Here is a 27,486-nt window from a genome sequence, read left to right as displayed (position 1 = left end):
GTCTCAAACTCAAATAAAAAAAAAATAAGCCCAACTTTCTTGGTTGCAAGCTCAAAATTACTTATCAATATGCCGTAATAATTCCTTTTTTTTTATATGTACGCTTGCCTCGTGTGAGCTTTTCTGTCCATTTATCCATTATTCTGTACAGCACTTTGGTCCACTGTGTTTGTTTTGTGCTTTGCAAATAAAGTTGGATTGGATAATTTCAAAATATATAAGTGCTCGTTTTAATATGCAGCAATAAAAAAAACCCAACATAGTTATGATGCAAAATGAATCTGTTAAGTTAAAAATAAAAACAAAGAAATGACTCGTTACAACTTGATATTGTTTGGAGGGCCACATGTGGCACAAAATAATAACGCTTCACTAAAACCGTTGGGATTTTTCCTCTGGTGACCATCGTGCTGTTTACAAGTAGGGATGAGCCGATACGATACATGATATCGGTATTGGTTATCGATCAGATAAACATCGTCCCGTCCCCTATTTACAAATCCATCAAAAATGGATTATGCTTGAGGGTGGTGGGAAATGTTGTGTCTTTATAGAACGTAAATGCAAAAGTACATTGGAAACTGAGTCAGCAAGTAGAGGTAGACATCCAGAACCCAAAGAAGCTAATATTACTGTAATAAAGGATAGAAGCGTCAACAAAACTCCACTGTGTATATTCTGTACAGCACTGTACTGTAATATTATTTACAGTCATAAACTGACACTGTAGAAATGCAGGGCACGGTAGCGGCCAGTATTTTACTGTAATTTAACAGTTTTTTTTACAGCATTTGAATTTTTTTTTTATAGAATTTCCAATATATTTAATGGAAACCAGTCTTGTGTGACACTGACTTAGTGCTAGCCCAGATAGGAAGGTATGAAGGTGGGTTGGGGTCGCCCTTTTGGTTTCATTCACCAAAGTTAACAAACAAATTCTCAACATATATAAATGATTATTGCCGTCAGTCGTTTATTAGTTCACATTTGAATCGCGTTTACAAACTTTAACCCTCAACATTCATGTGATTCACACTAACCTCCGACCAGCTTGGAGCTTCACTCTAAAGTGGAGCTTTATTTTTGCCAAACCCCTTTAACCATCGCAGCTTGACTCGCCCCGAAGCAGCAGTCTGACTCATAAAGCCTTTATAGCCGTGTTCCACATGCACAGTAAAGTTTTATGAAATATTTTTGAACAAATGTGATGGAGTGACTTCCACTGGCTGCCAGTTACATTTTAGAGTCTCTCCACAATGAAGAGCTTGGTTTTTCGATATATTTTCAGACTATAAATGTGCGACTCTTTCCTTAAAGAGGACGCACATTTATCACTTTGTCTCGCATTTTATTTTTGGGGCTTCGTCCACGTCTCTCTGATCCACTGCCCTTTTCAACCTCCCTTCTTTACGACCCGTTGTTTCAAATAATCCAAAGTCTTTTGTCTTCATTGAGTGTGTGCTCTGTTCACCTCAGCCAACCCTCAGTGAGGCCGTCTTACCCAGCATGCTTTGAGAGCATCTTAAGTGGTTGAGTGGATATGGAAGTGGCGATGGAAGCAGAGGCGGCCTCTGTTTGTCTGGCGTCTTTTAGAACTCGGTGACAGAATTGTTACTCTGGAGTAACCGACTCACACAATAAGAGCCTGGAAAAGCTTTGAAAATCATTTTTAATTGGATGCGTAGCTTGAATATTTACAGAAGGCCGGCTGCTCAGCGCTGACCTGGTTCAGGTCATTTATTTCAGTCATTAAGAAAAATCTAAATGTTTGCATGTGTGGTTTATGTAGTTTTTTTTTTCTACCTTTGGCTGCTAATAGCCACTTACTTATTACTTAAATTATTGGCCCTCATTCCCCAAAGGAAGACCATAGTTACATTTGCGTGTGTTTGCAGAAGTGTTTTTATGTTGAAATATTCAAGCAGTCGGCGTTATTTTGTCTCATGTTCTTTGTTATCAGCAGAAAATGACCTATACGTACAAATCCTCCCTCAGTCAGGTCTTGTTCGGTCTGATAATTATTCGTGATGGCTGTATTGTCAAATCATGTTCAGTGAGTGTTTCTGCCCCTTTTCCCCAAGATAGCTTTCACTTTCGATATCTGGCAGTTATTCAACCATTTAGGAATTACGGTACTGAGAAGCTGACGTCACAAACGTGCGCCGCGCTGGCGAAGCTTGTCTGTGGTTGGACGGTCGTTCCACGGAAGTCCGACTGGGGCTACAAGGGGGCGCAGAGCTCAATTTCCCTGTCTTCTACCACTTTATCCTCCACATGAGGGTCACGCTGGGTGCTGTGCCAATCTCAGCTGACATAGGGCGAAAGGCGGCGTACACCCTGGAAAGATCAACGCTCCATAGTTGTTTTTTTTTTTTTATTTTCTTGATATCACAAATGGTCTAGGAGTTACGGAAATGAGAAGTACGCATGCCAAGTCAGTAGTAACCAAGCTGCGGAGCCTCTTGTGGAACAGTCCTTTGCCATAGCCAGTGTCCGCCGTTGCTGATAGATTGTAAAATGTGCTATCAGCGCCAATTAATTGGCTAAAACAAATAGAAAAATAACATGCAGACATTTGCCAAAGGGCTTTCTTGTCTCTGCCCCTGTTAGTGCCATTATTGCTCCCTACCCTTTGGCTGATGTAATTGGGCGAGTTATTTTTACCTCTAATGCCTTTCCATCCCTCCTTCTCTCCATCCTTGGTGGATTAATTGGAGAGGGCAGGAGGCCGCGGCACATATTGCGCGGGTAACGAGTGGCGAGGGCTGGACGGCGGCTAAAACCCGGCGCTCTAATTGGCTGCCTGAGTGGGATGAGGGTCATTAGGTATAGGTGACTGCCTTGCCCTCTCCGCGCAGTCACTCCCTCACATGTGCATTCCGACAGGCGGACGCGCTCATGCATGTGTGCGCGCACATGAAATGCAGGCGCTTCCCTCCTCCCTGCGCGGCCGGTGTATGAAACCGAACAATTATGCTATAGCATTTGTAAACCATTTGTCTTCCTCTGTTGGAATTACTGCCGCGGCGGAGTTAAGATCCCCGGGCTGCGCTAAACGGTTAGTGCCGGAATGAGCTTTGAATGAGGCTGGTTTGGACTCCATCACCCCAGTTCTCTCATTATCGCGTCATGCATCTCCAAACCGCAGAAGCTATAGAACTTGAAAGATCAATGACTGTGCAAAGTTATAATTGATAGGATGGAGAGGCGAGTTTCCGCCGAACCCCCTTATCAAAACTTTATCTCAAATGTCTCACTCGCATGCCTTTTGTGGTTATATACGTTTTAATCTTTCTTATCTGCAATGTCACCCCCCTCCCCCCCCTTTGCACATAGTGTCTTAATTGCTCATAACGCTTTCACAGCATCATTCCACACTTTCTGGCTTTCTTTCTAGTCCACTCACTTTGCCTCAGTATCATTGTGCAGGAAGGAGAATAATTGAGGTCTCCACCACAGTCCTTGGAATTTGTCTGAATTAGTCTAATTGGGGCTAATGACTGTCAAATTAAGAGTTTGACACCTCCAACTGAAGCAAACGTGAAAAGTTCAGGTTGGAAATCTTGCAGCAGGCAAATATTTTAAGTGAATCCTCCCTTCTTTTGTAATCTGCTAAATCTGGATGCAGGGAGAATTTCGTCGCCAATTAGCTTTAGGATGTCGCAACCAAATGTGACAGCAGTGTTCCCCTCACACGTTTTCTTGCACTACCAGTGCCACAGTAGGCCATGTATTTAACAAAAAAAAAAAAACCTCATCAACAAAGATGGTGTTGATTTATCTTCTCGTCTTTGTTGGGTGTAATTAGTGTAAATTGTTTTGCTGGTGGAGAGCAGTCCGTGCCGGAAATGCGCACTTTTTCTTCTTTTTTCCTGTATTTTCTTTTCATATCTGGCACAGCATGGCAGCAGTTGGAGCTCCTCGCCAAGGCTGTGTATGTGATTCACTTTAGTGCACTGGCACAGATCCTGTTTTATTCTGGCTCCGTGCACTTTCTTTCTCTAAACTGCTCAGCTGACCCCTCGCCCATCTCACCCACTCTCACTGAAGATTACCAAGACCTTCTTTTTGCACTTCAGTAATGGAATAAAGAGTCTATTTTTCTTTTTTGTAATGCTGTACACCAAGAGCTCTAGGCTATAGCAAAATAGCCTAAACTGCTCTGAGTATTGAGGAAGAAGTGGAGGAGGGAAGACGGGTATCTAACACGTGTATTTCTGAAATGGCTGAACCTCGGGTTGGTCTGGATTCACCAGATGTACTTTTGCCCTTGGCAGAACTGATTCATATATGTGTGTGTATATATATATATATATATATATATATATATATATATATATATACATGTGTATATATATATATGTGTATATATATATATATATATATGTATGTATATATATGTATGTATATATGTATATATATGTATATATATATATATATATGTATATATGCGTGTGTGTGTATATATATATATATATATACACATATATGTATATGTGTGTGTATGTATCTATATATACATATATGTGTATATATGTATATATATACACATATATGTGTATATATATGTGTGTATATATATATATATATATACATATATGTGTATATGTGTGTATATATATTTATGTGTGTATATATGTGTATATATGTATATATGTATATGTGTGTATATATGTATATGTGTGTATATATACACATATATGTGTATATATGTATATATGTGTATATACAGTGTATATATATATATACACATATATGTCTGTGTATATATATACACACATATATGAATGAAAGCGAGAAGGATCATTAGAGTTTTGTAACGGCACTCCGACCACTAGATGTCACTAATTCCTACACACTCCACCTTTAACGAAACACTCAGGAACTTGTTAGATAAAGTTGTGGAAAACTGAAAGTAATTCAAAGATGATTCCATAGGAAAGCCATGCATTGGTTGGTGTGTCGATCATAAACCATTGAAGCCACTGGAAAAAAAAAAAAAAAAAGTTTTTTAATACCATTTTAATTATAAAAATAGGTATGTTTTTAATTCCCTCCGCAGAGCAACATTATTCATTTCTGCCAAGCTAGGCTAATTTCCTCCTGGCTGCAACTCCCTGCTTAACAGACGGGCACGAGAGTACATCTATCTTCTTGTCTAACTTTAGGAAAAGAGAGTGAATAATATGTGGCTTATTTTTGTGAGGAAAAAGTGTGATAAATCGTTGATGATTTATTGGAGTTAGCATGCTGCTCCCTCACACTTCATTTTCATTAAACATATTGCCCCCTCCATTTTGTTTGTCTCCGTTTTTCCAGGACCATAGAGCGGGACTGGCCATCACCGACCTGGAACTCACTGCTGCCAATATTCGAGACATGGACCGCAGGGGCTTTGAAATCAACACCCCCTTCAAAAACTTCTGGTACGTGTTGTACTTTCCACTTCTTCTTCCATAACACATTTTAGAGCTGTTAATGCTAATGGATTGGCAGCCCATGGTGTGTAATTTTATGCATATTTAAGGGAGAAAAGTGCACTCTCCCACTGCATCATTCCACGTAGTTTAGGAAACTTCCTATTTACCACAACAAACCTAATTCATATTTTAGCGCATGACATTTCTGAAAATTGTCTTTGAAATTGTTTCTGTCTCGGCAGAAAACTTTTATTTCCTTCATTGACATCACGTCTTTTATTTATTTATTATTATTTGTCGCAGTCGTCCTGCTACATTTTTATATTTTATCTTAAACAAAGAAAAGGTTTGGGAAATTCACAATCAAATACAATTCCACATCAAGCGTCATTTCTGTATCCCGAGTTTTTAAATTCGCCTCTGTTTTTATGAGATGCTTTCAGTTTCCAGTTGTGAATAAGTGGCACTTCAGCGGTTCTTGTAAATGTCAAGAAAAGATTCGTAGCAATGTGCATCATCTTGTAGAAAGGTTTATTCGTCTCCTTCTCTTCCCATTTCTGAGGGGATAGTGTCCAATGAAATGACAACGAGTGTTTTTCTTAAATTAAAAATATTTGTCTTTTTCTCTTTAACTACCTCCCCAATGCTTTTTATGACTCTAGGAACAATGAAGGACATGTGCACGGTCAGGTTCCTGGCTGGTGTTGCACCAGTAACGTGCACATGCTCGCTAAAATCAGGATGTAGATGTAAGCTACTAAACCACAACTAAAGCCTTAGGAATCACCAACGAGTAGTTTAGTACCTTTGGTTGCACTCGACGGGATAGTAATGAGATGTAGTTTCAAGATTAGCTGAATCCAAAGAAATGAATGTTAACGTTGTTGTTTAGGTACGTGTGTTCGCCCAAAACACACAGATTTATTTAGTGAGATTTTTTTTTTTGTTATTGTCCGATTGCTAATCCAAAGGTACACATTTGAGTCGTGTTTCCCCTCAGAGATGCAAGCCGGGACACTAATGAGCAGGCAGGTCACGCGGTCGACATTCGGCTCTAATGAGACAAAGAGAATCTTCTGGCAAGTTTGTTCTGAGTCTCCCCCCTGCCTTCCGGTGGTGTCAAGAAGCCGCCCGTTCGCCCGGCGCTCACCTCCGCGCCAGGACTCGCTCTACATGTGAACAGTGTGCCGTACAGGAATCGCTAATTATCGATCGGGATTCTTTTTTTTTTCTCTCTCCCTTTTTACTGAGGTCTCCCCATGGGAGGGAGCTTCATGCAGGTATCTCTGCCTCTGTAGGGCACAAAGCCTTTCAGGAGACTCCAGTCCCAGAGGGCCGACGATCAATGAGCGCGCTGCTTGTTTGTGCCGTAATGGCCCATTTAGAATACAACCGTCACAGCTGCCTGGGCAAAGCATGGCTTGTTTGTTCGTATGCACTTGTTCACTAGATTCTTTTTCATCCCTTCCTCTTCTTTTTTCTGCTTTGTGCAAAGACCTTTTTTTTTTGTACCTCATTCCTCTACCAGTCTGCTGTATGCCAGATCGATCTGTTTGTGTCAGCTCCCTTAATGGTCCCATCGTTTGGCTGCTCCGTTAATGCGCTGGATGTAATTGCCATTTTGTGTGCAACAAAAAAAAAAAAAAAGAGGAGTGGAATTAAAATGAGCTCAGGTCTCCTGAATTGTTTTGATGAGGTGATTGCTGAAAGGGCTTTATTTTTGCCTTTGTGCGTTTGCGTGTGTGTGTATCAAATCGATCCGTTTCCCTGGGAGCGTTCTCTTACCTGCCCAAGGTGGGGATTAGTCAGAAAGTCATCTAATCGCTTTAAGCTGTGGAGACTCACTTTGGCTTTTCTGTTGTCTTGCTGCCATTAAATGGACAGAGCGTTCAGTCCACCGTGGTAGATACAATCGCTGACGTTTAACGGCAGAGAGAGAGAGAGAGAGAGAGAATGACAGTTTAGAGGCTGAGAGGAGAGATGCTGGTGTGTAGAGAAGGAAAAAAACAAAACTTGATGTACTCGGTCACAATTCAAGTAAAGTGGAGTCGCAGCTTGACGGCATGGTAAAGAAAATCCATGTTTGTCTGGGTTGTTTAACTGAAACCATGACCCCCATGTTCAGACGTGTTATTAAAGGTCCAGTTTGTGAATTATTGTTTTTCTTTACCCCTGAATGAGCCTTTTAAGTTTGGATGTTTTTTTGTTTTTTTTTGCGCTCTCTGCAGTATCGTTGGCATTTTGCTGGCATACTGGTATAGGCAAGATGCAGAGTGAGATATTTATCCCCCTCCAGTTCACGCTGAGCATCATAAAAGGGCTCCAAAAATGACACTAACTAAACCAACTAACGCCTAAAGCAGGGGTGTCAAACTCATTTTTGTTCAGGGGCCACATACAGCACAATTTGATCTCAAAGGGGCCGGACCAGTAAAAATAGTAAAATAATAGCATAATAACCTATGAACAACAAGAACCCCTTAGTTTTTTCTCCTTTGTTTTACATTTACTGAAGGATAATTTTACAAAACATGAAATTTCTTGAGAAATATAAGTGCAATTTCAACAATATCATGCCTAAATGTACTATTTACACAGCACACTGGATCTATAAAGGCACAAACATTTAGTCACAGGTATCTGGAGCATTTGACATTACGTTTAGATTAGTGTGAAATTTTAACAAATTCTTCCTGTGGGCCGATTGGACCCTCTGGCGGGCCGGTTCTGGCCCCCGGGCCGCATGTTTGACACCCCTGGCCTAAAGTCTCAGGGGTTACGCACGCGGCAGTGTCAGGCCTGTCCCTGTCCATCAAGCAGGCAGCAGATTTAGCAGATTTATTTAACAAACAACATCTAATTTACTAGTCTGCAAACAACAAGTACGCAAGTATGTACTACTTGTGTACTTGGGAAGTACGTACATACTTGCCAATGACGGGAGTACACAAGTATGATCTCTTCAATTGGAACAGCGGCGTACTTCCTTGTTCTACTGTTTGAATGGAGTGCTTAAGCCTCATTACCGCCACCTAGAGTGTTGATGAATGAACATATGAAATACTACTAAAATATACAGTACCATGTAGGGCTGCAACTGTCGATTATTTTCTCAAAAATCTAGTTTTAATCATACAAAAAACCTTCAACCCGATTATCAAAATAGTTAAGTTAGTTTAGATTCATTTAGTAATCGATTAATAATTGATTAATCTTTACAGCTCTAGTACCATGTGTAAAATATAGCATTGTAGAGTAGTATATGCATATATATATATATATATGTATATTCAAACATGTGGTTTGTGTATTAAGATATGACGTATTATATATGCATATATATATAAATATATACATATATACATATATGTGCATATTATATTGAAATACAGATACAATGACCGTGGGACTTTAATATAAATCTAAATTCAAAGTTCAAAGAGAGAGAGAAAACAGGCATGCATGCATCAATCCACACCTCACAATTATTCCCTGTATTTGAACTGGGAATGTGCAAATTATGGTATTTTGAGTATGAAAATCCCCCCCCCAAAAAAACCATTGGAACCATACGTAGAACTCCCTCCCTGACTGCACGTCCCTGGTGGCCACAGATGAGAGACCACTCCCTCAACTGACATCAGTACATTCATTTATTTGATGCCCCTGCCACAGTGTTGACATTGGTTGCGATATAATTTATGTCTTCCTTGGCGAAAACCTATTTCATGTTGCAACAGCATAAGTTGGGCTTTGATTCATTCCAGCACTCGCTCTCTTTTCTCTGACCCTCTTGCACGTGCACACACACACTTAGCTGATTAGATGAACACACACACACATATGCACCGACAGTAGATATACAGTATCAGCAGGTGTTTACACTGCAGTATTTGGTGAGGCTGTTTTCTTGAATGTTATTATTTTATGACTTTATTACTTCCCTGAAAACCTCTTTAAAGAGACTGAACTTCTCCTTGGGTAAAATGTCTGATTGGTTGAATTTTCTTTGTCGATTTGTATATATATTTATTTGTCATTTATGTTTTGATCTCATAGTTCTAGTTTTTACGTTTTTAACAAACACCGAATTAGGATAAAGAGTTTCTTAGTTTTAGTTTAGCCGCCCACACTGTTCACCACCAGGGTCATTTTAATTATTCTCACATTCAAACTTTTTTTGTCATGATTTCTCGGTTTCAGGTGAAGTGATAAAAGATAAAAGTCTAATTAATAATACAAACCACTTTATACTAAATCCCCGCACCATGTGCTCGTTCATCATTCATGAAGAAGAATTTGATTTTCTGACTAGGATGAGAGACACCACTGGGTGTAAACCTGGGATGCAGTGGTGACCACAACCCGGAATTTCAGTGTGAAGTTACTGTATTTGAAATTGGATTACCACATTTTTTTTTTACATGATAAAAAATACATTTTCATGAGTCGGGAATGGTTTTTAGGTCCTTGGTGAATGGAAAACCCTGAAGCTTTTTTTGTGAAGAGCAATTTTTTTTTCATGAAGTTCCCACTTTGGCCAATTGAAGTTTGAATGTCGTATGTGCTTTTCAAATAAGGAAAAGTGTGACATTTTTTTTGGAGAACGTGCCGATTTGCTCCCTGGCTGAGAGTTAGATGACAAGATTTGAATTCCACTCACATGTGGAGCGGAATGTAAAGTGTTTGAAAACGATTGATTGTCGCGCATACGAAATAGAGCTGAAAATATTATATGTATATATGTATATATATATATACATATATATATATATATACATATATGTATATATATATATATATATATATATATATATATATATGTATATATAATATAAAAATATTATATTATATATAATATTTGCATTTAGCTTTGTATTACTGGAATAGTGGTAGTATTTTTTCCCCTAAGTCGAGAAATATTCTTTTCTTTTCTAAATATTCTTTTTCTTTGTTACGCGCCCACCAGTGACACTTGGTCCGAGGCTTGAAACTTCAACTTTAAGTCACAATATCTTTCAGCTGTAATAGAAAATATGAAAATATACTAAGAAAATGAACCCATCTGAAGTTTTTTTTTTTTTTAACTTAAACAGCCTTTCTGTCATTGTCAGAACATTTCAGGATTTCATCGTTTCTTAATTCAGCCAAGAAACAGCTAGTTAAAGGATTGACGTGGACGTTGTATCAATCTTCTTATCTTATGTCAAACATGAGGGACAACTACGTTTTTCCGCAGTCCAATGTTGCCATGAAACAAACGGCAAATCCCTGTTCTGTAAATCATACAAGCTTCGACACTGTGGGCCACTGTGTTCATTTCAGCTTTGATGACTTTGCAGATAATGAGTGGTGTGGATTTCTATAGGAGCTCTGTAATTGCAGTGTAGAGAACATAGAGGGGAGTAATGGGAGCTTGAAGCCTGTGTTTGTGAAGATAATACATCTACAGTGCAGTGGACCGCATGAGATAAGCTTTTCTTTTTTTTTTTTTTGGGTGAAAAATAGCACGTGTATGTATTAGTACCTGGAACTAAGGAGACTTCCCCACGAATGACGTGTGTTTCCACAGTGGAGGTTTCCCATCGAGCTCGTCTCTTTACAGCAGCTTGACTTGAATATCTCTCCCGTTGACTTTCTTATTCCATTTATTACTTTATTTGACGGGGACGCTGTTCAGCTTCTTGGCTGCACCAGAGTTAACAAAAGGGCTAATTACTTTTTATGTTTTCATTGTCGAGGACAATAAGTTTGTTCTTCTGTTAGCAACTTCCTATCCACAGTTTTTGGCGCTTTAATCTGTGTTTTTTTTGTTGTTTTTTTTGTGCGTATGTGGCAGAAACCATTTCATTCTCAGAGAAAAAAAATACAATTCCCAGAACTATGCAGTGGAAATGCAGCTTCTGGCATATAATCAGAGCAAAGAGAGTGTTTTCACTCCAGATCGTCTTCAACCCCTCCCTTACTACCTGTGTGGCTTAAAAGCCGGAGTGTATTTCATGGCCTAGTCTGACACAGGCCTTCACTTAACACATCTAAAAACTCTGCAGCTGGGGAACCTCCACATCCACTTCTGCTGCCTTCTGCCTTTTGCCTCGCTCGGCTCCTCTGTGGTTCTGGAGGCCACGCTGCAGTTCAGCAGACGATGTGCGCAGTCATCTCTTTAGACGGGCCCTGGGCAGAGACCAGTGGGCACGGAACAGCTGAACCCAATCAACCTATCGATCTGTGCCGGGCTTGTTTGGGTGAAGCGGGCCCTAGTGCACATCCTCTGCTCCTGGTGAAAGCTTCCCCCTCCCCTCCCCTTGTCTCCTTCCCTCCTCATCTTAAGTCGCACTTTACACCAGTCGCCCGGTTGCTATGGAGACCGGTGGTCCCAATTCTCCTTTCTAAGTGCTCCTTTCAGTCGAGCTAGGACTCTCCATTTTATACACTATGTCTGCCTCTGTTGTTTTCTCATCTGATGCCTGAGTTCACTTGAGCTCTCAGCGTACGCTTTTACTGATGCGGATGTTTTAAAAACCCTTTCATACGTAAATGACGTGCTTTCTGCTGGAACCTGACTTTGCAGGAACTAATTAGAGAATAATATCCACGCAGTCATTTCTCTATATCTCTGCAGGGCCTCATAAAAACAGACAGAAAGGTACCAGATTTGGGTTTAAATCTGGGCTTTCAGGTTCTGCTTCACAAAACTCTGTACTTAATGGCCTTTGCTTTGTGGGAAGGAGAACTACTCAGTTTGAAAAAGGTCATGTCCTGTAGCGGTTTTTCATATATTATAATGCGTGTATAATTACACACCAGTAAACATCCTTTCCACCACGACTTCCCTCCTTTCTCTTTCAAAGTGACGCTGCTCTGAATACAGGTCGTTAAACGTTGTTTTTACCCCTTATTTTTTGACGCATGTCCAAATTGCAAATGGGTTATGGCTCGAATCTTTTTTCTCAACTCTGCTGATTCTAATATAGAAATAATATCCTGGGGGGAAAAAAAGACTTTAGTGGTGTAAGGTGAGACAGATTGCTCTAACTGCCCCGTTGTCCCTCCCCCTATCACTTCCACCAGATCTATTGCAATGACCCCAAAACTTCTCCAAATACTGCACATACCCGTAACCCTGTCAAGTGCTACTATGCTGTTTAATTTGCTCTCTCAAATCAAATCAATAACAGTGAGACATGTGTTTGGGGTGGTGGGGGGTAAAAAAAAAAAATCGATTGTTGCAGCTTCACAGCCGAGTCAGAATGGGAGAAGGAGGAGTGGATTGAAGCAATCCAAGAATCGATCGCCGAGACACTCTCCGACTATGAAGTGGCGGAGAAGATTTGGTTCGACGAGGCCAACAGGAGCTGTGCCGACTGTCGCGCCCCGCAGCCCGAGTGGGCATCGGTCAATCTGGGGGTGGTCATCTGCAAGAAATGTGCAGGTAAGGGACAAATCACACAATATACGCTGGGTTAGTATCAACAAGTCAGCAGGAAAGCATCAATTCAAATGTCCTGGAATTCGCACTATTGCTAAATGACATTATCACAAACCAAACACTGAGACAGAAAAAGCAGAGCAACCTTGGTTGGTATTTGCAGTGATGCAGACGTAAACGACACACACACAGTAACACTACACTCTTACAGCAGTGGAGAACCCAAGTCGTCACAAGACAACGGAAAAGGATTTTAGAGTTTTTGATAAACACCAGAAGGGAAAAGAAGTTGTCACGCTTCGTGGGTCCCATCATTCGTTAATGAAAGCTATGATTTGCTGCTAATTACAGGAAGAGAAGAGACAAGATTCTGTCTTTCAGCTTCAAAATGTCATGTTCACATGTGTTTGTTTTTTTCTGTTTTGCAGTGGCATTTAACCTCAGCTGTTAATCATCTCCTTCTCACTTCAAACTTCAGCCTTCATATCCGTGTAACAAATGTTTCCTGTCTTAGCCAATCTGTTAATAGTAACAACACACACAAAAAAACAAAACAAAGTTGCTTTAACCCTTAGAACACAGAGCTTATATGCTACTTTTTTTCCATTACTATGTTAAAACATATATAGAGAGGGTATAAGAATGTGCATTATGTCAAAGTCCGCAGAAAAACTGTCTATTTCGTGACTTTTGCACAATTATCGCTACTCCCGCAATATAATGCAATATAAAATTAAGCAAGTTGACCCAACAACACATACGAAGAGAGCCTGAAGATGTGACCCTTAAATACACACCCCAGGATGTCCATATAAGGATGACTTAAACGAACATTTATTGAGCAACACAAGCTGCATTTTGTATCTGCACTCACGAATGTATAAACGAAATATTTAATACATGAAATGCGTCACCGAAGCCTGCAGAACGACAGTGCCTAACGTGTAATAATTGTCAGATTATTGAAATGAAAATGTGCCAGTGCAGTTATTAAAGAAGGTAATGATATACATGTGTACATTGAAGACAGATGTAGAAGAATTGCAGGTCTGTATCTGGAAAGGGATCGTTATTCTTAAGTTGACCGGCTCACATCTCATTGAACAGAAATTCATGTTGCCTATAAAGGGTCATAAAACCAAAGGCGACGCTGATTAAACTTTATGAACGCGACTTAAAATCCTGCTAAAAAGCATGTCAGTCCTTCGTCCTTAATCTGTATGTATGTGTGGTGTGGTGGGCTGTTTGCCTGGGTGTGTGTACTCTGACCCAGAGGCTCTTCTTCTATAAGATCTCAGGTGATAAGCTACTTATGGGAGCTGGTGTCTGGCCTCTGGACTCTCTAATCTGTTTGGCTGTGCTGGATGTCACAGATGAAATGACAACAAAGATTAAGCCACGGTTGGGAACTTGGGGAATCCCAAACTGCTATTTGACCCGCCAAACATGATTAAAGAGACACGGCAGCCGTGCTCGATGTGGAGAATGTTTTTTTGTACTCTTGCATGCTACTCTACGCTCCCTCCTCCCTCAGATCCTCTCCAAGCTCGAGATTTGTCATAACTTTTAATACCATCCTTCACCTCACCTCTGCAAAAAGTCCATGTAATTGGTACGCATCATATATCCGACATCCCTTTTCAAACACCCTTAAATGATTCCATTTGCAGGGGTGTTTTAATATTACATTTTCCCGACGTGCTTGCGAGAGACGGGGTGAATATCTGCAACGAGGAAGCTGTCCTCACACTGTGCTCCCCTTAAACTAGGCGGTGGTCCATTTGGAATACCAATGAGTGCTAACGCTTTTAATTAGCACTCTCATGTCATGGACAATAAAGAGAAATGCTGAACAAGAGGAAGAGGGAAGAAGTAATGAGATGGCTAATGGTAAAACTGATCCCAGGCTTTCCTCTTTTCTTGCCAAGATGGAATGAATTTTAATAGTCCTGCAGCCCCACTTTCTGTTTAAGAGCAAGTTTAAATGGTAATATTCTCGCTTTATGAAGTCGTGACGGGTTGAAAGTCAGTTTTCTTAATATGGAAGTGTTTTATTTTAACATCAGACGAACAGACGAATTGCATCAAAGCCTAGATAATATAAAAACAGGGGTTTTTCTTCCAATTAATGTTTAATACTATAGCCAACAGGTAATAATGCAACAAAGTGTGAACATAGGACTTAAATAAAACAACAATCGAGTGCTAAAACAAGAGCTTTAAGAGATTTAGCTGGCATGGAGAAAATTGCAACTGGTAGTGATGTCACTGAAAATAATCTGAGCCTCCAAAATCCAAATCTACCTGGCGCCATGTTCAGGTTTTGTAACCAGAAGTTCAGCTTCTTCACCTGCAACCAGGCTCCTATTGGACATAGCCAGCTGTCAATCACACTGGCATCCGCTCATGTGGGCTGTACTTTATTGTCTGTTTCCTTCTAAATAGGACAAAACGTCATGCTCTATTAGAGAAGAACTGATTCTAGTTATTGATATCATTCATTTATCATGGGGATGTTAATTGACTTTAAAAAGTCAAGTTTCCCATCGACTTCCATTCAAATGGTCTTCTTTTAGCAACCCCTTGTGGCCATTCAGCATATTACCACTTCTGGGTTGGCTTCAGTGGGGAAACTGGAAGACTACCATCCTTCCATTTTCTACCGCTTTATCCTCCACAGGAAGGTGACGGGCTGTGACAATCTCAGCTGACACAGGGCAATAGGCGGGGTACACCCTGGACAGTTCGTCAGTCCCATCGCAGGGCCACACATAGAGACAAACAACCATTCACTCTCACATTAGATAGACCAATATACCTCATCGGCATATTAGGAGGAACCCGGAGAACCCGGAGAAAATCCACAGAGGAGAGAACATGCAAACTCTATGCAGAAAGTCCTTGTTCCATATTTTTAATGCCCTGTTTTGGTCTCCACCAATTCCTGGGTTACACATCAACAATTTTCCCTCTTCTGTATATTCTGTTGCTAGTTGTTCTACATATATATTTATATACTCCACTTTTGTGCCGAGCAGTTTGCTGAAGAACAGAGTTTGACATTTGACTTTTACTGAAAACTTCTGCTGTTGGAGAAAAATTCCAAACAAAACCTGCGGGGGGGAAAACCAAACAATACCCACATAAAGTCCCAGAGAACTGCTGAAACTCTCTTCATCCATTGTAACTACCAGATAGGAAGACATTGCTTCAAATACTGGGGGACACCTTCACATGTGTAATTGCAATGAACGACTTCAAACCAAGGTTGTAATATCTAGATAAGGCCACTGGGGAGTGTCAACGGTTGCCATGGTAACATAGAAATGCAGTGCTTATGGCTCTACTTCTTTTCTTGTGACTTGTCATTTAGCTTAAAGAGCTGGAAATACGCTCCCTGATCTGTTTGCTTGGGTCACTAGGGTTTCAGACGGTAGACTAAATCCTTCGGTTTTTTTTTTTGTGAAAAGCCACTGTGATGGGGATACCCTTTTGTGTGTGTTGTTTTGGTTTTACAAGAATGATAAAGACATTTACAACAGGCACCACTATTTATATGGCACCATGTGCACAGAAGTGCCAGAAGGTGCACAGTTTTTTTTTTTTTAAGCTTCATTACCCTTATACAAGTGAAAATCGTCCTGTGGTGCTGTGTGGCTCAGTGGTTGAAGCTTGGCTGCAGCACTGCAGCAGGCACTCACTCAGGAGAAGGTGAGAGGCTCACGAGGCTCTTATTTATCAAACTATGGCCGTAAAGGCAGTGATTATTTCTGTCTTTACAATGTGACCTTTGGGGTTGGAGAAACCATATTTAAAGAGTAGTAGCTACTGCCACTCCACGTTTTTTGAGTACCCTTGAGGTAGAAGTGAACCTTTTTGTATTTGTAGTCACAGTATTTATGAACATATACATATAACCCCAGATTTATTTTTGCATCAATTGTCAAACTATAGTCCCCTCAATCCTTTATCAGAAAAAGACTAAATTTGATGAGGCGTATTAATATAATACTGGTAATATGTTTTTAACAAACCAGATACAAAGTGCTTTCTAAATTTATTTGTACATGACATTGCTCATGTTTAACGGTGCCAGTTAATGTTTGTGCTCATACCATTATCACCTTTATCAGTGTTAGGTGTAATGCACTTGATAAACAAGGCTTTGTGTTTGAAATCATATCCGTATTTAATAAAGAGTGAGCTTGTTTCAAAAGCCTGTCATATTCCATGTGGTGTCCCACAGGGTTCAATACTTAGTCCGTTGCTTTTCGTCAACGCAATGTACATGCCGCACCACTCTTAAATTGTTTAGCTGTTAAAAATGGGATTATAATTGTTGGGATATTCAGCGTTTGAAATGTAAAACATGTCAATTTTAAAAGAAATAATATCTAGAAGGACTAAATTAGAAAAGGTAGCAGCTGAAAAAACTGCAGTGACCAGAAAACTGGGACTGCCTCTATTCCTTCATTTAATTCATTAATCTGATCACATCAAGTCTGATTATAAGATCGTAAGATATGGCGTGGTTTATCAGAGTCAAAATCTAATTAAGGAGAAATAAGTCTTGTGGTGTCATGTTTAAAATGGCCGCCAAAAAGAGCATAAAATTGAACAAAGAAAGCAAAATATACTTGACCTACCTACTTTTGTGCTTTGTATTGACATACTTAAACACAAGTGTTTATAACGTAAGTACAACACCTAGTCATCAACTTGTGCATCCCAGTGAAATATTCTTTTGTTAATATCTTGGGTCTCAAATAATTCCGATTTTTCTGGTGTCTATGCCCTCTGGATTTGTCTTGGGATGCCCTGTCACAGCTCAGGGCCCTGCATTTCCATTCGCAGCTGCTCCGCTTGAGCATAGAGAAACCGTAATGAGTTCATTCTAAATCTCTAAAATTACCCGCCATTACACACAGGACAATAATTCACCCTCACTCATACGGCGTGTTCCTGCTTAATGTATTATGCATGTATGCTCTGTCTTTGGCCATAAGCAACCCCAGAAGTATCTTGTTCACCCAAATAAACAGGCCGACCAGCAAACACAATGAATTACTCATGATTCATTAGCAATTAATGGCCCTCGTTCTGTGCTTTCATTTCCAATTAGGAGTGCTGAGGGGACCAAATATGTCTGCTGTGAGTGAGAGAATGAGCTTGCAGTCATGCTCTGTTTCTCCATCTTGTTACTGCCTGTTTATAATTTATTCCATCACTGACGCTAGATGTGTTTGTGCACAGGGAGGAGACTTCATGTGAAGTTTTTTTGCAACAGAAAGCCTAACAGCATTTTTTTTTTTTTTAAATTTAATTTAATCTAATTAGCAGGGGTTTCATGAACTCACAGATTGTATTGATTGGTTGTAATAATTTGCATGTGCATGCGTGTTTGTGTATCCGTGCAATCAGTCAATCTGATGGCTGTCTTCCTGTGTGCCAGGACAGCACCGCTCGCTCGGTCCAAGTATTTCCAAAGTGCGGAGCCTGAAGTTGGACAGCAGTATTTGGAGCAACGAGCTAGTGGAGGTTCGTGCAAAAAACCTCATCATTTTCACCATGTAACAAAGGTGTATAATTTCGCGACACGGTAACGTAGAGTGCACTTTTCAATTAAAGAGACAATGCAGCTTGACATACTGTATATTAATTATAAACCTGGGATGTTGTGTTTTTTCATCCGACAGCTGTTCCTGGAGGTGGGCAACAAGAACGCTAACACGTTCTGGGCAGCTAATCTTCCTATGGAGGAGGAGCTATATGGCGGAGCCTCACTGGAGCAGCGTGCCACTTTCATTCGCAGGAAATACAGGGAGAGGAAGTACCGGAAGGCCCTGGAGGGCTTTAATGACCTGGAACAGCTCAACCAGGTGCAATTTTCATAAAGACAGAAAGAATGAAACAGATGCTGTATAAATTTAATTTTGAGGAGTTCTGCAGAGGTCGACCAACTAATCATTTTAGATGATTAATTGTTTCTGATGAGACGTTTTACAGCCTAACAGTATCAGTGGACCCTATAGTCATGTGGAGAGGCTTGTACATGGAGGCCCGACAGCAATGATTACTACTGGCTAGGAACATGATTATCACAAATGTTTACGTCACAGTAGCTACGGGCCACATTTGCAGTGTCAATACTACGTCATTTTCGCTCTTTGACCTTTTAAAGTATGTATGACATGACACGATCCAGCACATGAGAGCTACAGTGAGTAATGCAGAATGCTCAGCATGTTAAGCTCAGAGGTTTATTCAATGGACCTCGTAAATTTCAATACTTCTGCTACCTTCCGGTAATAGATGCACAACTATTCACTGGAGAAGGATGGAAATATACTTATTTACATGTTTATCAATGCCGTTATCAAAATCTTTGTACTTTTAAAATTGCTAACAACTTTTTTGCTTTTTATCATATATATACATATACGTATATACAGTATATATATATATAAAACGCTTGGAAGCATCCAATCATTTCAGCTGTGCACCACTTTCATTTGCGATGAATAACATCGCGTCATTGTCACTCGGGCCACCGTTTCTTGACACAGCAGGATTTAGTCGTGCCATGTTATGCTCACAACATAGCGTACGCAAGGGAGACATCAATAAGAAATAGCATGTTTTTCTATTCAGTAACTTTCTCTCGTGGGCACTGATATCCTCGTCTGGGCCTCCAAGAAGCATGGCACATGTCACGGTCTGTGAGCTCAATCCACTGAACCTGAAATAGCTCTTGTTTCTCTGACCTTCTGACTGCAGGTAAAACTGGACGGTAAGTCCAGAGATGCCAAAGGGGGCGTCTTATTGATCTCTAGTATAAGCAAGTTGGAGCTTAGGCCGTCTCTGCCAGGTTGTGGTTTAGGGTTTATTGCTGCGGCAAATGAAAAAAAAGAAAAAAGAGGGTCTTAAAAGCACCACCAGTTTCCTCCTGTGTCAGCATTTACGCAGATCAGCCCTCCCTTGTATTGTTTTCCTGAGTTGAAAGAGAGGAATGGAGATGTAGAGAAAAAGAGGGAACGGGGGAGGGGGACGTATAAGGGAGAGATATACTAGCTGGCTGTGTGGAAAAGTGGATTAGGGTCAAAACAGAAACGCTTGGGTTGGTTTTATTGCGGCTTTTCTGGCTTTTGTGTGCGTGTGATTGTCCGAGTGTGAGGTGTGTGTACATGCATGTGAACGCGTGCGCTATGTGAGTTAGCTGTTATAGTGTGTGTTTTTTTTTTTTTGCCGGGAGATGAGGGAGTGAAAGTGTGACTGACAGATGGACAGCGTGGCTGAATCCAAATGTCCACCCTCAGGACTCGTGGCCTGGAGACCTTGCAGACTTAAAGAGCTTGTGTGTTTCCAAAGGAAAGGAGATTAATGGAAATCTCTGACCCTGTTGCTAATATTGAAGCTTTTGATTAATATTTTTAAATGCCATTCATACAGCACCAACTAGCGTGTGATTATGTGCAGATCTGCTACAGGGTCAGAACGAGAATTAAAATATTCCATATACATGAGCTGCCAAATTCAAATTGAACATTCTATAAATATTGAATCCGTGCTCTATCAGTGCATTTCCATGCACAGTAAGTTGGACCTACAGTTGTAGCTCAGCAAAGCCCAGTATACAACTAACTAACAGGGAATCAATGTAGTGAAATAACAGAAGTGGCAATATGAGGCAAACACAAACTTATACTTAGCCTTTTTGCGCTACAATGTCTTTACAGCATGATGATATTCTCTAACATGATTGTATGAATGGACAAAGGTAAATCTACTTATCGTATAATTAAGGTTGAACGTCATCACAGGGCATCTCGCGATACGATACGCGACACATGGTCCATGATACCGTTAATATCACGATACAGCGATTCGGTGGCGATCAATACGTTGCAAGACAATCATAGAGCGACGCATCACGATGTCTGTCGAACTGAAGAAAACAAAACGTTGAATTTCTCTATTTGTTCACGAACAAAGTGCATAAAGTCTGTCTATTGAACGTGAATGGGTCTCCTAACTCCCTCCCCTGGTGCATCAACTACATTCTAACACAAGGAAGGACGACGATATATCACTAAATCGATTGTTTTGACCCATCGTTATTATATGAAACCTTCGTGTCATCCTGTGATGTCAAAAAGCCCGCTTCAGGCCCCCTGTGGACTCGATGAACGGTGGATTTGGATGCCCAGGTTCTCACAATCACCCCAGAAATAAACTTAGTTAGTTCACAAGATTGCAAAGTGTGTGTGTGTGTGTGTGTGGGTAGCTAGAAGGAGAATTACTGGGCAGTTGTGTTTGCTTTCCTGCTGTCTAGACTGGCTTTATTAATGGGCTCAGCACATTTGATAGGGATCAGTGTGTCATGGAGGCTGTGAACACGCCGTGACTCAACTCATGTGTGTTTGCTAAAATAGATAATACATACTGATTGGAGCAGCTCGGCAAATGTTAGCATAAAGTAATAAATCACGAGCAATCTGTGAAAAAAAAAGAGAAAAAAATAGGAAACAAGGACACTGAGGCTAATCTCAGTGGACATGTTCTTCCACTTTTGTGTCACATTTACTTACTCTAACACAAGTATGAATATGAATAAAGAAAGCATTCTATATAAAACCTTTCTCCTTTGGGAGTCTTCTCTTGAACACAGACAATAACACTTGCAATCTGCTCGTTGACATTCATGCAATCTGAAATGATGGCAATTGGTGTTTTAACACTTTCTATTGGCTCCGGGGTCATGAAACCGACTCTACACGCAGTAAATCACTCTTTAAAGTGTCACTTCAAATAGTGAGCTATAACTAAAAAGGTGTTGAGGTGGTATAAGCTTGATGGTGTCAGCACTTCTCCTCGCATTATTTCAAACGTGTCCACCTTGTTCCGTTAAGTTGTTTTGTTTCGGGCATCTGCTTTCTTCATTTCATGCCCTCTCTTCGTTCCCCGCTTTCCCTGTTACTTGGTCCCATGTTCCCCATTAGAAGCTCATATCCCAGTGACCTCCACAGAGTCTCCGCAGGCCACATGACCTAGAGAGAAGAGGGGTGTCGAAGGACCCCCTTATATCATTACACACACACACACTCTCGCACTTAAACCCTCTAGCGGCTGAGGTAATTGCTATGACACGGAAGGTCATTTCCAGAGACGATACAGAATAAGGCCAAGTTGCATGGGACTATTTTGCCGTAATCTGACCCCCCCGTCTCTCGTGTTAGAGGGAGAAAGACAAAGCATGCGGCTATGTTTTCATTTTAAAAAATGAGCTGGCAAATCTGCGTCCACGCCGAAAAACTCCGTCGTCGTCCTCGGTGCACCAGGAAGTTCAGTTTCTTCTCTGCAGGTGTTGGCTTGGCAACAGAAATTTTCAATGAGAGGAATGACTGAAACGTTGAGCTGAGAGTCAAGTTGCGGTCATAGGCCCGATTTGGGCGGGATTCGTTTTGAATGGGGATGTCGAGTAATTTAATTCTACCACACGACTTCTGTAATATTAATTGCCGGGTTCGCACGGGGTAAGAAGTAAGTTGGGCACCGACAAGAGCCCGCCGCCCCTCGACCCACCGCACCACTAAGACGCCTCCGCCAGCTTCCCGGATACCGAGTGGCACTCGATTTAAGCACCGCCATCACCTTCTGTTGTCGTGTTCGTACGACGCTGCTTCTTGATAATATCGGACAAGTGCAGTCACACATCAACAAATCCGCGGACTTAAATCACTCTGGGACTTTAAGCTCTGGTATTACTTCACCCCACCTACCCATGTAGAGCGAGTCCCGTCCAAATAAGGCCGTAGACTGTACAAACGTAGATGTGCTATTCCAGTTTGGGGGATGCCCAGAAAAAAGGGCAGAAGTAGAAGTGACCTTCCACTTTGAGACCATGTACTCTTTTTCATTACAGCAAATATGCACATAAATAGAAATAGAGGCACACATATGCACTGTCAACAGCCTTGAAGTGGATTGTTCTCTTTAAATCGGTCTCTCATTGCTCTGAACATTTTGTATGTCATGCCCTGTCAGATCCTATAGTGTGTAAGTGTATATTTCACATCACTTGACAAAAATAACCTGGGCTGCTTAAGTTGGCAAAGCGACTGTGTGCGATCATTTAGTAAATGGGGTTTTACTTTGAGTGTTTCTCATTAGGGTTAAGTCCTCCGTTTGTTTTCATGAAGCCTTTTAACTATTGTTTTCCTTCCCCCTCACTATTTCCTGCCGCTGTTATTTTACTAGTTTTGTGCGTCGTTATTTCTACATTTCTCTTCTGCAAACTTGTTAGGATCATTATATTTAATATGGCCCATTTGTCCCATTCTTATTTGCCGTTTTACCATTTTTTTTTTTTTTCCACATGGATTAGACCTTTTATTTTTCCCACAGGGAGTATTAAAGCTTGATCTTATTGTTACTTCTCTTTTGAGATCGGCGTGCGGAACTCAGTTCTAAACTTTATACGATTTCTGACGCCACTTTATAGACTCTTTGTCCTCTATCAAGCTGGCACACAGGCATGGATGCGCTGAATGTGGATCTTTAACATTGTTTTACTTTTTTAATGTTACTGTTGTTAATGTTCTCCTACAGAAAGCTGCTTTAAACAAGTGCTGTACTTTAGATAAATGTAACAATCTAATGTACAAACAAACTTCAATCACAGACAAATGCAGACGTATCCCACTCATGCGCTAATGAAGAATTCAATAAATGGCTCATCGTCGGCCAAGAAAAGACACAATAGAGGAGAGGAAGTCTTCATGTGCTCTCGTGTGCTGTCTTTATGTGTGCACAGGCTCTGTGCGCAGCAGTGGTGTCGCCCGATGTGCTGCAGACCATGATGCTGCTGTTCAGTGGGGCAGATGTTATGTGCGCCACCGGAGATCCGACCTGCTCCACCCCCTACCTCTTAGCTCAGTGCGCCGGACAGAAGCTACAGATGGAGTTCCTGCACCAGAACAAACTATCTGGTAAGCGGCGTCGACTGTCAAACTGTCTTGTTGTTGCCCGGCACATGCTTTCCCATTTTTAAAACATGTCTGTTTACTATCCTGACACATGGAAGCCCATTTTTTGCCTCTTGGTTGTCACTTTCAGCCCTGAAGAGGGACATTATCATGGGTCATTATAGCTGAAATGATGCTTATGGTTGACGTGCGGTGACAGAAGTGCCTGGTTAAAGTGAATGCTCATCAAGATGTAGATTACATGACTATTACATGACAAAGAGAGTGTCATGTAATACTATCAGTGTCAGGACTGATAGTGTTGCTTGACAGAGCCCACCAAAAAAACAGAATCACATCAACAATCACCAAAAATATATGCACTCTCGCTTTATTACTCTAACAATTGAGTTCACAGTAATAAGCAGTACTTGGGGCTAAAAGGTTTTAAACTTTTATTGTCACATTTCTTTGCTGCTTCCATCTTGTTGTCAGAATATTGGGCTCTGGCACTATATTGTGGAAAGACGGCTTCCTCATCCGTCCGCACAAAAGCCATTTCTGCTGGATTTTTTTCATGAGATTTCTCAATGCCATCATTTATTCACGAAATCTGTTTCCCCGGCACTCGTTTGCATTCAGTTTTTTATCGATTCACCAACTTTTCCACCTCCCTCAATATTTCTTTAAATTTATGTTTCCATTTAGTGTTTTTTTTTTTTATTAAAAATGCACATAACAACAGAGTGTCATGGACCCAGTCAAGATCTATTGTGTGTTGAAACTCGGGCTGCAATGATTAATCAATTGACAAATAGAAAGGTTAGAGCGACACAATAGTTTCATAATTTAATACATTCTTCGAAAGATGCCTGACAAACTCTAATGCTCCCTGGTTTAGGGACCTGGGCAGGTTTTTGTTTTTCCCCCGTTATTACCATACATAAATTTTTATTTAAAAAAAACAAAAAAAAAAACAAACAAAACAACAGAACAACAAAGTGATGCAACCTGTGGTTAGATCAAAACACACACACACACACAGACGAGACGCTTTTAAAACCTTTAAAGCCCTTTAAACCAGGTGTACTATTTGGACTCGCATGCCCAACGGCGCTGCGTCCATTCAGCCCATTGTCCGTGTACCTTAACAAGCCAATCATGTTTAAAGCTCAAACTACCGCTGTGCCGCCACATTTCTAAAAACACAGGGGGGCAGGCTGTTTTTTTTTTTTTTTTTTGCCACTGCCATGAATAAGAAATCAAGTCAGAAAAACACACATACACATTTAAAAAGCAGCGAGTTCTTAGATGAAATGTCTTACTTTCCTTTTGACTCACCTTTGCATTTCCCACCACCCATGTTCCCCTGGCAACGCAGACACGGCATAGATGTGTTTTGTTGTGTGTCTTCCTCCTGGTTTGATGTGTTTTATTTGTGTACGTTCACACACACACACACACACTGCTGATGTTAAGAATGTATTATATTAAAGGAGCAAGCGCCTGCTGGCTGGCTGGTGCCTGGGCCGGGGGAGACTTTCTCTGGGACCGTGTTTTACATAATGTATGCAGCACATCTGTGCTCACTCACCGGCACCGAGTCTGTTAGGGACTCCTAATTGCTGACAAGGGTCACCTGGTTGCCATGGTGATGGTCATTACTTGAGGGTGTGCGACAGGGCCTGAGTGCAGACACACAGACGGAAGGACACATGCACCTCCATGCACGTGGCGTCCGTTCCGCCTGCGACGTGTAGCATCTCCATACTCTCATTATGTCTTTATTAACAAACAGCCTCTTTATCAGACTCCTCCAGCGGTGATGGATGCCCAAATAAACTGGCCAGTGACTGCAGGGGAGACGGACCTGCTAGGTCAGAGGGTTTACTGTGAGACACAAGACAGATTTCAAATGTAACAGAGATCTTGCCTTTGGGACGACAGTCAGTGAAAGGAAGGAGGAAGCAGCAGCAGCAGCAGCTTCTTAAAACCTGGCGTTTTCACATTAAATAAAAGACTAGAGATGAGATTATGACTGAAACATGACATGACATCCACAGTGAACGACTCGGCTGCACATGAGTAACGCGTCATATCAACATTCAGTACTAGTGCAGGAGTGTTTCACCGTTATCTTTCCCTAACACTAACCACAAGCTGCTTTCCCTATAGCTTATTTTCTACACCCGTTGTTTATTCTTCACCGTAACTACTGTATGTGCGGATATTGTAGAAATGCATCATTTTAAACGCTGTCGTGTGCATTGAGTGTAACCCGGGGTTCCTCTCAAGCATCTAACGCGGTGTTATGAACTTATGGTGTTAACATAAAGTTTGCAGACATTTTCTTTTATTGTTTTTTTTTTTGACGTATTTTAAGAAAAACGATAAATTGGCACGACGAGCAACAAGTATTGTCCGTAAATCCAAACTGTATCGCACGTCCCCGTAGTCTTAACAGCACATATCATTATTGCATTCTGTGACAGGACTCCCGATGATAGGGATAGTGGTAAATACCTCTAGTGCATAACTTTAACATGCATAAACGAGTTTACACAATGCTGATTAAGCCAAATCCTACTGCTTAAAGACGTCCCCACGCGCTCTGCTGCTGTATACACACACAAAGGCCTGTAAATATTGCTGAACGGAGCGTGAACAGAGAACAGAAATCACTTAAAGTTAAACAACATCGTTGAATAGAACAGAACAGAGTCTGCAACAGAGTAAGTAAAGGAGTAAAGTTAGCTGTTAACGGTATTGACATTAAAACTCTATAATTGGGTTTGTACAAGAAACTGTGGCGACAGCACGTTTTGACAGGATAATAAAAACATTTTTTTTTAGAACATATTGTTATTTCCTCATAATGTCAAAATGAGACAATTGTGGCACATCGGTGTCTGATCATTCCCTACACAACAGTAATTACCTTGAAACCCGAAAAAAGCCAAATATGATCAATCTTGTCCACAGGATACTTTGTAGGGCTTGATCATTTTAAAGTTTAAATCACTGTTTACTGCAGTTTATTAGACATTAGCATTAGAATACAGCGATTTATTTTTCCACTGTGTCATTTCATAACGCTCCATCGTGGTTTAAATCTTTAACACGGTGCCTATTGAGCTGAATCTGGACTTCAAATATATATTACAAGTCAGATTTTAATGTCATTATGTGACAGAAAAATGGACTTTGATGTTTCCAAATCATTCAGCTGCCTTAGTCGTTCTGAATAAGAGGGAGAGTAGACCGGTTTGTTTTTATCAGCGTTAATAAAGCTGGTTGCATAATAATATGAAACCCACACACGAAACTACAACTTCTGAAAGTGATGAAACAGATGAGGAAGATTAAGTCTCCGCAACGATTCGACATTTTCCCTCTGATGGTCACGTCACCCGACGCCGTGGAAAGAGGCGTCTGCATTACTTTTTTTTTTTTATTATTTGTGGAGGAAACTCGGGAACACTCCGAATTAAACAGAAAGTGAACTTTTTTTTTCCAGTTGTTGAGCAACAACCGGGAACAATTCAATACCCGCATGGCACCGTTTCCAGAGAGAAGATACAGTGAAGCAAACAGTATGGAAGTTGTTCATTTAAAGAAAAAAGACCTTAGCTTTACTGCTGAAGTTCCGGCAAGGAAGAAAAGGTTGCACACA

The 27,486-nt window shown here is 40.8% G+C and overlaps 1 protein-coding gene across 6 annotated transcripts in view; it reads left to right on the top strand.

Annotated features, from left to right (window-relative positions):
* The window catches only part of arap2 (ArfGAP with RhoGAP domain, ankyrin repeat and PH domain 2), a 280,445-nt gene that overhangs the window by 196,921 nt on the left and 56,038 nt on the right, over positions 1-27,486 (top strand). For all 6 annotated transcript variants that reach the window (XM_044020851.1, XM_044020850.1, XM_044020857.1 and 3 more), the window contains 5 exons: positions 5,320-5,426; positions 12,653-12,852; positions 18,302-18,387; positions 18,546-18,728; positions 23,663-23,837. In XM_044020851.1, coding sequence (XP_043876786.1) covers positions 5,320-5,426; positions 12,653-12,852; positions 18,302-18,387; positions 18,546-18,728; positions 23,663-23,837 — 751 coding nt within the window. The remainder of the gene's footprint in view (positions 1-5,319; positions 5,427-12,652; positions 12,853-18,301; positions 18,388-18,545; positions 18,729-23,662; positions 23,838-27,486) is intronic.

The sequence above is a fragment of the Solea senegalensis genome, linkage group LG3, assembly GCF_019176455.1.
Source record: "Solea senegalensis isolate Sse05_10M linkage group LG3, IFAPA_SoseM_1, whole genome shotgun sequence".
NCBI classification, from domain to species: domain Eukaryota; kingdom Metazoa; phylum Chordata; class Actinopteri; order Pleuronectiformes; family Soleidae; genus Solea; species Solea senegalensis.
The sequence above is the reverse complement of the archived record's forward strand: the minus strand, read 5'-3'. Positions and strand labels throughout refer to the sequence as shown.